Consider the following 13691-nt stretch of genomic DNA (forward strand, 5'->3'; position numbering starts at 1 on the left):
CGTATTAAACATTACATGATCATTTGGTGTGGGGACGCTTCTGAAATAATATTGGTTTTTATTTTTATTTTATAGAACACGATATCAAATTATGTTATTTTTGGAAGTTTTTATAATAAGCTACAAATTCTTAGTTGGTTTTCCTGCTAGGCCCTGGCATCTGGATCTCCACATCCATCATGTGGATTCTGCAATTGCCTGCCCGATCGGATTAGCATTTGAATCTGCACGAGGGCTTGGTCCGTTCGCTCCTCCAATCTGTCGAGTGCGGCATTTAGTGCGTCCAGACTGGAGTTCACCCTCTCCATCATTCGCTCCGAGTTGTTGGTCAGGGTCATAAGCTCATCGAAGCTGCGGATCTGAGGACCTAATGTCACAATCCTGTCCAGCTCCAGCTGCATTTGCTCCTCGCCACTCTCCATTTGGGCGCCAAAGGCAGGAAAACTACTCTCAATTCGACTTTAATTTTGTAGACCCAAAATAATGACACACATATTTTGGGAACCTATTTCCAAAGTGTAAAGCAAATTTAACTTTGTTTTGGTTTGCTATCAACTTAATTAAAGTTTGCTAAGCAAAAACCGATTTAATTTAATTGAAATTGCAGCTAACTGGCTTTGGGCACTTTTGCTTTTAACAAACAGAAAATGTGAAATATTAAGTGTATTTAATAACACGGATTTTATGCGTATTTTTTGCGTGGCAGAGTACATTCCCGTGTTGATTTAAGTAATAAAACAGTTTACCAGGTTATGCGCTTTTTAATTTAAGTTTTCACAGCCGTTTTTATAGATTTTTGTAAGCTCCTCTTTTTATGCAGAAGAAAAAAATGAACAACATATTATTTATTTACCTTAATTATCCTCTTATAAAGCTAGAGTACCCAAAAGTCCACTTCCCGCTTGAGTAACCTTGTTTGTTTTGCTTTGTTTATAATAGCCGACCTATTACAAAAACTACACACGTTCATTTCATTAAACCCATTTACAAAATGGCTTTGTCCATTATTTATACATATCAATTATAAATTGTGCGCTACGCCTGCAATATTCATATTCACTTGTCAAAATGTCAACTTAAAATAGAATATTTATGCATTTTTATGTGTGCGTATCGGTCCATGATTTGTTTGTTTTATGCTCTCTTTTCGAGAACTCTTTGTTGGGTTTTGTGAAGCAGTATAAAGCCAGAAAAGAGGAAAATGACAATTCAGCCTATAAATACGCGACGGCAACCGAAGTTGAAATCAATTTTTTTGGCCCCATACAGCGGTGGTCGCGTTCCCCGTTTTCCGAAAGGAAAAGCGGGGGGAATCCGAGTGCGGAGCGACTATTTAGTTAGCCACAGAACAAGGTGCCTCAGTTTATTTTTAATTGAAGGCAAATTGAGCCAATCGCCCGGCTGGCTGATGAAAGTGGGGAAGTGCCCGGCTGCGGTTGTCCAACGATGTGGTCTCTTTCGGCTATTAAGAGGATAAAGCCACTGCTGCCACAGTTCCTGTTTCTTCCGCCGGCTTACGCATTTTCACATAATGAATTTCCATTCAAAGTGACTGCAACTGCATGTGCAACAAGGATGTGTCGACACTCGAAAACACATATGGCCAGCAGTCCGGAGATGAAGTCGACTTCCTGCCACACTCAATGGCCATTAACCAGGTTCTGGCCAGGTCTTGGTTGGAAAAAGGACGCCTCTGACGTAGTCTTCTTTGCGGTGGGCTAAAATCTGTTATTATTGTCATTAAGCGGGCTTTTGTTGTCACCACACGGCCTACGTATGCACATGCAATTTCCTTGACGATATCCTTCACTTGCTAGTTTTGTTTGCCCGATTTCCCAACGACCCGCTTGAATCTGTTCTTGAAGAGCTCTTATCGGTGTTGGCTATTGAATTTTACGCACACCCTGAGAGCCCTAAATCCATGGCTTTAACTTGTTGCCGCCCATTTTCTATACATTTTGGTTTCTGGTTTTGGTCGGTCGTCATTAGTTGAAAGCGCTTAGTTTGCTTCGTTTGTTTGCTGAAAGTTTCATTCTCTTGCTGGGTTCTCTGTTCTCTGTTTTCTGTTTTCTGTTTCTGTTGTTGCATTAACCCCGCCTGTTGTTGTCGTCATCAAGTTGCATTTTGTTTTTACATTGTTTCGCCTAAATAAAGGCATATAATTTATGTGTGTGCGGCCGGGCTTGCTGGGCCACGTTGTGCATACGCCACGTTGAACGGCCAGCCCAGCCAACTGGCAGCCCGGAGAATCCTGAGTGAGCTGGCCCATTGTGGTTCATAAACTTTGTCACGGTGCGGCGAGTGCTTCCTCCGCTTCGGAGGCGATTGCTCAGGCAGGACATGTGTGCCCCGCCCCGTTGCCTGTTATTGTTTTTCAACTTTTCACTTTGGTTATGAGATGTCCGAGCGGCGCAGTCAGTTGCACGCTCGCTTCCATCAGCGGCGTCTCCATTCCGCTGACCGCAGTGGACAACGTGGACTTTTTGGCCAAGCTGGTCGTGTTCGTGTCCCTGAGTGAGGCACACTTTAAGAAAAACTTAAAAAAAAAAAAGGGAATAAATATCAAGAAATTAAAGAGGAGAGACAGATGCACTTATAATGTAATAATACTTACCTTTTACTTAAACCCATTTATATATAACACATCAATACTCGAGAACTCCTATTCTAAGTTGTTAGAACTCAACAATCATTTTCAGGATCTCAGCAATCAGAAACTTTATTTATGTTTCCTAATCCTGCTTTTTCCGCAGTGGAAGGACGTGTGTGCTTGTGAGTGCGTTTATGCTTATATCCTGCGGCTTAAGCATTTGTTGTTTTACAACGTTTCAGTCTGTTTGCCAAGTAAATAAAAGCTGTTAACTAGTTTTCACACACCGAGCTGAAAAGGTGGATGGGGTTTTGGTTCGGTTCGGTTTGGTTTAGTTTTGGTTTTGCTTTTGCTTGCCTCGGCTGCAAAGCTGCAACACGTGCTCGACAATTTTTTGCTCGGCTGGTCCGGTTCCTGTACTAACTGCTTTTGTGCGTAGCACTCGTGTATGAGCAATTATTTAATGCCGTCCGCTTGTCATTGTTGTCTTTCGGCCAGAGTGTCGCCTTTGTCTTGGCCCCAGTCGGCCAAGTCAGCTGCAGTCGTCGCCTTGTCTGCCCCTTTTGTGTCGCTCATTTATTTGTGTTTATCCTTTCGCTTTTAATTGCGGCTCCATCCTGTTCTGCCTCTGCCTCTGCTCTGCTCCCCCCTCCCCCCTCCTCCCACCTCCCACCTTTCCGCCTTTCCGCCCACTCGCCGCCCTTTGTTTAATTACAAGTGTTTGTTGTGTAAATAATAGCGTTAGCTGCCTGGGCCGAGGACCATCGTTGACGCATCGTTTGCATGCTCAGTTAATGCCGTGCATCAGGACATCCTCCATTGTCCTTTCCCTCTCCCGTTGCCGTCTGTGTGTTTATCCGTGTGTAGGTGTGTGTGCGAGAGAGTGTGCGTCTGTCTGTGGCAGGGAAAATTAATTACAAGAATTAAGCAGCGCAACGCCCGATCTGCCGCATTGACACAGGTGTTGGCCGCCCGCTGTAACGTATTTTCCTTAGATAATTCCCACAGAACTCGACAGCCATGTGCTGCACCTTGAACTCGAATTTAGACTTAAGCTGGCGCTGCACAGAGAAAAATTAAAGTCAGTTTAATGTCTATTTAAATTATTCGTAATATACAAAAAGTGAATGAACCTGAAAATACATTTTCGATGTCTTACCATAAACATTTTTATATGCAAATAAAAGCCAATCACATCAGCTGCAACCTATCCCGTCATTATAAGCTCATTTTTATTTGGCAAAATATTTTTGGTAAGTAAAGTAAAGTGTTTGGTAGCATTTAAAAATTTGGAATTAATTCCTAATAAAAACGATCTATTCTTTCTGTGTAAACCTAGCGAGATCCCTGAAGGCGGGACATTAATTCATTCACCTAGAGACACTTACATGTGGTGCCCATTAGCCCGGTGCCACGCCCCCGTGAAAGGCAAATGCCAGCGAGCCATGCGACGCCAAAAATTTCCATTTCGTTGCTTGAACCGTGCATAAATATGTCAATAAGGATTATCCCATCCCGCGCGGCAATAAAATCTTCGGGAGCTATAAAAAAAAAAAATGAAAATGAAACGAAAATGGGGAACGAGCGGCTGGCTGAAAAGGGAAAACCTCAGTTAAACAAACAGCAACGGGAGCGGGAGCTGCAACTTGATTATCCTGGCAACCTGCCGCGTATTTTCCGACCGTTGAATTATGACATGCAACTGTCAGTGCGGGTTCAAGTGGATGTTTGGTAGTACCCGTAGAATGCGGATGCTCCTGGCAGGCGTGAGAATCGGTTATCCTTGCACCTAAACAAACACATTGGGTTCGTTGATTTGGAGCAGTAGCTGTTGGAGAGTCCTGGCCGGGTGTCATGTTGCAGAATGTTTTCGATCCTACGGATTCTTACGCATTACACGACCAGCTAATTTATTTACTCTACGCGCTGCGTACTTGTTGCGTTTGCCTAAACTGAAACACATGTTCAAGGATCTTAATCGAAATGGCCTGTTAACCGTGGCTGTCTTTTTAGGTCCTGTGTTTGCTGCTGTTTCTGCTGTTGCAGTAGCACTTCAGATTGGTGTTGACAGTAGCGCTGAGAAATTGCCTCGCCCTTCCCCCTTTCCCTTTGTTTTCTTTGACTCTTCTCCTTTACAAGATTCCTAAGCTCGGAGTACTCGACATGCTAATGTGAAATATTACAAAACTAATGGAAAAGATAGAGGAGAAGCCATCGAGATTAACGCGTTTGAGCACTCAAACTCAGCTCCACACTTTTCACTCTCGCCCGCCATCTGCGGCCCGGTAATTCCAACCCAGTTCCCCTTTCCACGAGGTTATCCTTTGCCGTGGGAAACTTCGGTGCACAGGTTTAACCACCACTAATCCTTTACCTTAAGCACTTTTCTACATTTTTCTGGCGCTGCCGGATAAGAGACTTTAGCAGTGCGGTCACTTATGGAGTACTTTCAATTTAGCTATTTTTTATTGAGACTATAAATACAATCTATTAAGTTTGAAAACGTATTATTTTAAACATTATTAAATAAATTAGTTTAAGAGGTCATAAAATAATAGCTCATGGAATATATAACCTGCATACATTTTTTTATAATAGTTATATAACTTTAGAATGAAAATGTTAAGAAGACTGTTTCAGCATTACTAGCATAATTTCCCAGATTTAATTTTTTTTTCCACTTCTTCTTAAGTTGTATTTGAATTATTTCCAGAAACAAACTTGGCTATATTGTTTGCTAGTTTTTAGAGTCGACAACTCTATTCTGCATTCTTCACTTAACCGCCGGTGTTCTTTGAGTGCCCTTTGAGCTGCACTGAAGTGTTGTTGTCGGGCCAGCGTTGAGTGGCACGGAGTTTTGACAATTAAGGGGGTCACCGCGGGACGCTCGAGTATCTGTATCTGCGTAGCTTGCGACCGCGGATAAGGACGGAATACTTTCGAGAGGAGGCAGCCGGTGCCATGTGCTCCTCCGAGTACGCAGACGCCGAGCCCATAAATCATCGGAACCCAATAGCCGCAAAAAAGTCGCATGCAAAGCGCGGTGGCACCACGTGCACAAAGTGTGACCCGATTTTGGCAACATCCAAAAGCGACTGCTCGCTTAAATAAATACAAAATTGCATCACGTGCAGCGGAGCAAAATAAATAAAAAAATATATAGAACGCGATTCCCCAGCCAAGAAGTAGGATTCGTAATTGCGCCAAAATGCATGAAAAAGAACCCGAATAAGAATTCCAGGCCGCATATGTGTGGCTAAAAGGATGGGGTTTCGGTTTTGGGGTCGATTTCGTTTTCAGTGAACCAGAGCTATTCCTCCACCGATCGACACATGCCCTCGAGTGCGCCAAGTGCAATAAATTGATACAAAAACAAAAGTGTCGCGAGTGGTGGGCCAGCTGAGGGAGGGATGTAAAGCCCCCTCCGAATGCCGTATTACCTTGGCCCGGCTAAAACTCTATTAAAATGCCATTGCCAGAGCGGGAGAAGAAAGAGCTGCGATGGTTAATGTGTGGTTTTAGTTAAAAAAACGACTTCATAATACCCTCTAAAGAGCTTAATTCAAAGCTGCTTATTTATTTGGCTACGAATAAAATTAGTAACCTTTATAAAGAAATACATTATAATTAAATATAAACAACTATAAATCACGGTAAAACTTCTTTTGCTACAAAAGTGTTTAATAAAATTTATTCATAAGTGACTTTATCACATTAGCATTGCAATAAATACGAAGAATATTTTTTTGGACACATCTCGATTATTATTATATATTTTCATTGGGGTACAAATTAATGGCAAGCTTTATCGAGCAGCTTAAGAACCCAGTAAAAAACGGAATATGAAATATACATATTTCACAAATCTCGTTTTTGTCGCTTGCTCTTTGTTATTTTTAACTAAAACCACAGCCGCCAATCGTTTCGTCTCGCTCTATCCTCCACGCTGCCCCCCCTTTCCCCTTTTCCCTGCAATATAAAATTATCCTTTTGGATGTCTCTATTTTTTTTCCCTTTCTATATGTGCGCTGGTGCTCCGATTTTTTGCCTCTGCTCGTTTTCGTTTATGGATATCCACTTTATTGTCAGAAAATCATTTTTTCGTTGGCATCTCTAGATGTTTTTTCGTTCTGTTATATTTTTTTATTGAGCTGGAGCACAGAGTGTTTGTTTGTGTGTAAGTATGTATGTTTGGATGCTCATATGCATGTGTAGCTCTTGTACACTTGTAGTTCACAAAAAATGGCTTTTATTTATTACTAATGGGCTGGCTCGCATTGTGATTGTTGTTGTTTTTGCTGTTCTTGTTGCTTTTGTTGTTGTTGTTGTTTTTGTTGTTGTTGTTGTGTACCGGGTGCCCGTATTGAACATTACTTACCGCGGTCGCGAGTGTCTCATCTGTGCAGGAGGTGACTTTTCTATTTATTTGCTGACAATGCCAGCAGCTCCCCTTTCCCTTTCCTCTTTTCCTGGGGAGTTGGGGCTGTTTTTTTTCGGTTGGTAAATGGGTTGTCATTTCGCTGCTTGCCACACGATCGTATTTAATGAACGCGCTCGAAGTTGTGGCTAATTGCCGAACTCTGCTAACCGGGTCAGTGTGGAATCACTCGAATGCAATCTCGACGGCAAGCCAGTTTTGCCGATCGATTCGCGACTGGCGATTCAAAGCGTTTTCGCCACTCTCGCGATTCGGTCGGTGCTCCAATCCAAGCGGAAAATGTCGGAAGTATTGCGTACCGCTCTGGTCAAACTGCAGGCCCTCGTCGGACTGATCGGCCTCGTGGCCATAACTCCACTACTCGTTTTCGCCGCAATTCTCAGCCGGCTTATTGCCAAACTCTGCAACTGTCCAAAGCCAAAAAGCATCGAGGGAGATGTGGCCGTGGTGAGTTTTTTTGGATAACAACAAACAAAACGTTGGACTTGATTATACTTGGACTGTTGAACTAGAAGAATATTAAATGAATGGCTTAAAATTATTATAATAATATAATCTTTTTAAATGAATAATGGAGTAAAGAATTGTAAAGATCAAAGGTTGTTATACTGCACTTGTTTTTCAGATAAATTATTCAACGAATTAACTGAACGTTTAACTCGAACTCGTGTGCATTATTATTCGTAATGAAAAACAAAAATGTTAATATCATTAAAAATTTTTTATTAAAAAAAAATAGAACAAATAAATTTTTCATAATGTTTACGAAACGGATTTTTTGATATTTGTTTTTTAAAATTACTTTTATAAAAAGTAAATCAAGTTTCGGCAACAATCATTAATTATTCTTAATTTATTCTGTTTAAAACAAATATATACTGTAATTCAAAAATAAATGAGGTGTTTTTAACAAACACGTGTTTTTACAAGCAAGCAAATATATTTTTTATGACTGGAAAAATTAATTTCATGGAGTGCAATTCATGACTCATGACCCCAGATAAATAAGTATTAGACTTCTCCATTTTCACCTAGGTTACTGGAGCTGGACATGGTCTAGGTCGTGCACTTGCCCTTGAGTTGGCCAAAAAGGGCTGTCACGTTGCCGTGGTCGATATAAATATTTCTGGAGCCGAGGAAACCGTTAAGCAAATCGGGGAAACGTATAAAGTTCGCGCCAAGGCGTACAAGGTATGTAAATTTGTTCGGTATAGAAAAAACTGGTTCTAAAACAATTATTTCTGGTTGGCTAATACTCAATTAATTTATTAATTCGTAGACCAACGTTGCTAGTCATGGAGAAATTGCCGAGCTTAACGCTAAAGTGGTTAAAGATCTTGGCCCGGTTACTGTCCTTGTTAATAATGCAGGTGTAATGTTGCACCGCAACCCTTTGGACCCAGAACCGGCTGATATTCAGCTCATGATCGATGTCAATTTAACTTCGCACTTCTGGGTGAGCTATAATTATTTTTATTTAATTGGAATTTATAAAAATGTAAATTGATTTTATTTAAAAGATTATTTCATTTACATATCAATTTGAACTTTTTCTGAGGCTTATTCGTTGTGTTCTATATTTATTTTCCTTTTTTATCTTGCAGACCAAGTTAGTTTTCCTGCCGAAAATGAAAGAGTTGCGCAGAGGTTTCATAATGACAATCAGTTCTTTGGCCGGTAATAAATCTTATATAAAAATTGAAGCTAGTAATGGTTTATATTGACCATTTATAATTTCGTTTCAGGCATTTTTCCCCTGCCCTACAGCTCAGCTTACACAACGAGTAAAGCTGGCACCTCGGCTCATATGAGGGCCTTGCGAACGGAGCTCGCTCTGGAGAATCAGAAAGACATCCATGTGTCCACTGTCATGCCCACTTTTCTGCGCACCAACGACGAGGTAACGCAGCTGTCCAACGATATCGGAATCTGCGATCTGTATCCCCTAATCCCCGGCGAGGAGGTGGCACGGCGAACCGTGGACGGAATGTTGAGGGGTGAACATGAGATCACGCTGCCAGGACTCGCGTCGGTCTTTTATCGACTGATTTATCTCCTGCCAGCCGAATGGCAAATTAAAATCAGTTTGCTGACCGCCGCCAGTCGCTTCGAGCAGTTCCGCAAGTCGCGATCCTGAGGAATACAAATATATATAGTCTGGTTTCGGATGCAAACAAAAAATACGTGTTCTCCTTTTTATCCCCGGGGACTCTCAGGTGGCGTCACTGCTTAAATGCGTTTCATTAAAATCCGATTAAAGATACTTTTTGCGGCCGGCTGGTCACGGACAACTGGCCACAGGCCACGGGCTCCAGTCATGTGTTTTTCATTTAATTTCAGCCAACCGGCGTTGCTTTAATTTCGCCGTTCTGTCTGGAACTGAATCTGAACCCGAATCGGGAACCTCCTCGTCTGCATTTGTCAGTTGGAGGCAGGCGAAAACGGGGATGCAATCAACTTGTCAGCGGACACATCCCGTCCGACTTTCCATCCCCGTGCTGGATCTCATTATGCAACTTTTTTGGGGTCATTGAGGCAGCCGGATTTATATATTTTGCAAAATTAAAAAAGCTTAACAAAGGTTTACACAAAAAACCCCTTCAAATTTTGTTCTGCATACTGCCGTGTGCAATAGAAATCTGGAAGCCTTTGGGCCCTTCTATACATTTTTTCTGGAATTTAGATTTTCAAGCGCGAGGTGAAAGTACATATGCATACTTTTTCTTGCCACTTCAAACGAAATTGTTGTCTAATAGGGTCGAGTGAGGACCATTAAAAGAGAGTGGCTTGACAGAAAGTATTTTGGTTAAAGTGATTCCCTGCAAAAGCGGAAGAAAAAAGCTCGTCTTTTTGTTCGCCTGACAGTTTTTCTTTGTTCCTTTATCTTTATGCTGGTGAAATTAATGCAACACATTAAGAGAAATATTGCAGCAGCGGCGGCAGCAGCCGAGGACTTTTCCATTTTTCTTATTTTTGCTCAGCGCGAGCTTTACACAGACATTCACTATACTATATATGTGTATGTAGTTGTATAGCTGGAATTTCTTGCATATTTCCACGTTCTGCTCTGTACGCGCTTTTCCCTCATCTTCGGCTTCGTCCTGGTGCTTTTATTTTATTTATGCTATCACTGCAACCTGAAATGCTTTAGCCGCACACACTGACACACACATCCTCACTTTGCTGGATACTGCATTTATGTGAAATTTCTTTCCTGCTGCATCTGCCTTTTCTTTGGGAGCCCAGGACATGTGCATGGAAACTTTAGTAAAATTAAGAAAAATATAAAAAAGACATTCCAGCAGTAGCAGTAGCAGTAGCAGTTGCAGGAATGGAAAGAAACGCTTTAGGAAAATGAAAAAATAATGCTGCCAAATGCAAAAATAACATCAGGAAATGAGTCAAAGTCCTGCCTCTTCGCCAGTTGGCTTTTTCTGGGAAAAGGAAATATTATGTCAGCAAATCAATTCGATTGTGTGGGAAAGCATTAGCCCTGCGGAGGGGGAATCGCTGCGTACTCTCCCCGAGTAATTCCCAATTAAAAAGCCGTTAATGATGCGTGGCCCAAAGCGAGACCATCGCAACCCCAGAGGCCCAGACGTGTCGCATGTAACGCCTCAATGGCAGCCTGATTGAAAACTCAGATGTGGAGCTCCGGATCCGAATCCGAATCCGCCCCCAATGCCCGACTTTATTGTTTGCCTTCGCCACTGACGAACACTTTTTAATTTCGATGGGTTGTCGGCGGACAAACGAGGCATTTCCGCGTCTGATTATCGGGATCCATTGGGATGCGGGATCTGGGATCTGGGAACTCGACTGCCGACTGCCGACTTGGGTTTAATTATGAGCTGTGAGTGAAGTGCGTGGGAAATCGAATGGAGTCCCCGAAGGGGTCACCTGTGCACCCCATCTCATTTCCATTTTCCCGTAATCCCACAAACATTTCTGACTTGCGTAATCGGGCAGACATATCATCATGTTTGGAGGCATTTCCATCAACTGCTCGTTCCCGAAATGAATTTAATGAAGAGTTGTAACCCCGTGTCAGGCTATTCGCAACATTTCATGTGCATTTGCATTCGCATTTCCATTTTCCGCTGACCATTTTCCGTTTTCGGTAACCTTCACCTGCCGCCAAATGACGACTGTTGACTGCTGGCTGTCTAAAACTAATTAAAAAGCTGACCAGCCACGTTCCACGGCCATTGCCATGGCTAATGTGAGCCAAACTAATTTTGATGGCCCATTGATTTGGTATTCGGAACCCAAACTGACACCGGAGTTGCCGGGAAATTCACAGTCCTGTGTCTTTCGTCCTTCGTCCTGCCGTGAAATGCGATACGTTGTCGGCCGGGTGCATAAATCACATGTTTAACTAATTAAACGAAACAGTAAATAACGATCAACGGCCGGTCAGCGTTTTAATGAGTAGACAAAATGCCACCGTAAATGCGGACTTGCAACGCCTACGTTGGCATCGATCATAAAAACGTCCCCAATCCTGCACAGATGCCTCTCCTCTGGCGCAATAATCATAAAAATTGCATATTAAAATTCATTCGGGGGGCGTGAACTGCTTCAGTTTTCCTTCTCCACGGTCTCCTTTTTTTTTATTGTGCGACGCCTTAAAATGTTTATAAATACAGTCAATTTGCTGTCAACTTTTGAACTTGCCACATGTGTTCGGCTTCGGCTTTCGAGCTGCAAAATGTCAAGGGGTCAGCGGCAACGGCTCATTATAATGCCACCGACAACCAACAAGCGACTAGGCCGAAAAGAGTGAGCGACACTCCATCCAGAATTTGAATTCGAATTATGCTAAAACATATTTTGCTCCATAGCCGGGGAGTAGTCGCTATCGCACTACTCCGACATGCATGTCAACGCAATCATTTGACATTTTGACAGGACATCTAGGGAAACGGAGGGGGATTTTGGGGTTCAGGATAGTTCAAGTTGAATGTCGCGCCTGCGCGGCTCAAATTACAAATTAAACAGCGACAATGTCAGGGTTTGCCTTTTTCCCTCGGCTAAACAAAATCGAATTACCGCCTGACAAATTTACGTGTTGAATGCTACGAATGGAAACGAGTAAAATATTGTGTTTAAGCACCTAGGCACAAGAAACTGCCGGTTTTTTTCGTTTTTCTTGGGCAAAGATCTTTTGACTTTTTGCCAAGCAAAAATTACATTTTCAATGGCTAGCCAAAATGTCCACTTGTTCTCCTTTCAGTCAATTGGTTTGTGTTTTTTGCTCATCATTATTTTGTTGATATATTTATATACTCTAAGGTTAAACACCGAAATTCTCAGAAAAGATATTAATCCTATTTTGACAGATAATCAACCCTTTCGAACTTTGCTTTATTTATTTATTTAAAGCCAGTTCCAAATCACATACACATGATGCTTGAAATGAAATAAACAAAGGCAATAACCATTTCCTAGTTTCCACAACAAGAATTACCCCAGATAGAAAATCCCGAAAAGCGATTGCCACATCAGCAGCTCACTTGATGGAAAATGTGGAGTAAATAAACGCGACCGTTTGCAGCATTGTCAAGTGGAAAATCATTGACAAATTTATGAACCCGAGCGACACACACTCAACAAGAACAAATACACAAGAGTATATGTTTACGAATATATATTCTCGAACCAGAGAGCGGAAAGCATAAAGTTAAAAATTTCATTAACAAATCGACACCGCACCGTCTCATTACTTGGCAACAAATAAATTTTATTAAGTACGCATTTGCAGTGTGCGCTTTTATTTACGATTTTTCATTAAAGTCATTTGGCCAGCCGCATAATTACCACCCGCCGAAGTTGACCAAACATCGGCTTTCGAGTTTATCCATTAATGTGGCGGCGTATTTGTTGCAGTGCGCTAAAAAAATATTACAGTTTCATCGACAAAATGTTTACACTCGCTGCAGTGCAAGGGTCATTCAGTTCGCTGTTGCACGCTCATGCTGCTAATTAATTGGATGGCTTTTAAATGTGTGCTTGCGAGGAGCGTGAATCACTGGGGGGTTTAATTGAAATTCAATCTTGCCCCAGACAGATCATAAATTGGACGACAGAGGCGCTGCTGCCCACGCACAAGAAAAATTACCTTAAATCTTGGGAGAATTGATAATCACCAGCGGAAATGGTCGAGTGTTTTCCCAAGAAACGTCGCCGCACGTCATCGCCACTCATAAAAACATCAACATCAGGTCTGTAGGAATTGTTCTGACCCGCGACTAAGGTACACTTAGAAAAATGTTATAAAATAAATTATAATCCCATGAGCTTCTTAAAATGAACAGGAGTAACGAATTAGTTACTTAAATAGTTTACAAGTGATAGCCTTCCTTATTATTATCGAAATAACAATACATTTTAAATTTTAAAATAATCCATAAAAGTTTTTATAATTTCGTGCATTACTTTTTCGTCCAGTGATTTCGAAAAGAATGGCCAAAATCGACTAATTTTAAGAATGATGTAGTTGTCGCAATCTAGCGACAACAAAGACAGTGCCCACAAAGTGTTGGCCACGAGCCCAATTTTTTGGCCAGCCCTCCGAACGATTCGCAAGCGACGAGCGCGCAAGTGGCAGGAATTGTGTGTTAAACGTTTCTGAATTGACTTGACGCGTTCGGCCCGAGAGCA

The 13691-nt window shown here is 41.9% G+C and overlaps 2 protein-coding genes across 2 annotated transcripts; one reads left to right on the forward strand and one right to left on the reverse strand.

Annotated features, from left to right (window-relative positions):
• Window positions 1–38: 38 nt before the first annotated feature.
• LOC108091697 lies at window positions 39–532 on the reverse strand. The gene has a single exon (XM_017191030.1). It carries the CDS (start codon window positions 420–422, stop codon window positions 147–149), a length of 276 nt encoding a protein of 91 aa, XP_017046519.1. The 5' UTR covers window positions 423–532; the 3' UTR covers window positions 39–146.
• Window positions 533–7241: 6709 nt separating this feature from the next.
• LOC108091600 (estradiol 17-beta-dehydrogenase 11) lies at window positions 7242–9209 on the forward strand. Its single transcript, XM_017190878.1, has 5 exons — window positions 7242–7475; window positions 8064–8219; window positions 8308–8484; window positions 8633–8705; window positions 8774–9209. The coding sequence occupies exons 1-5, from the start codon at window positions 7308–7310 to the stop codon at window positions 9163–9165; spliced, it is 966 nt and encodes a 321-aa protein (XP_017046367.1). The 5' UTR covers window positions 7242–7307; the 3' UTR covers window positions 9166–9209.
• Window positions 9210–13691: the final 4482 nt, after the last annotated feature.

This window comes from Drosophila ficusphila, unplaced genomic scaffold (genome assembly GCF_018152265.1).
Source record: "Drosophila ficusphila isolate 14025-0441.05 unplaced genomic scaffold, ASM1815226v1 contig_791, whole genome shotgun sequence".
In the NCBI taxonomy this organism is placed as follows: Eukaryota; Metazoa; Arthropoda; class Insecta; order Diptera; family Drosophilidae; genus Drosophila; species Drosophila ficusphila.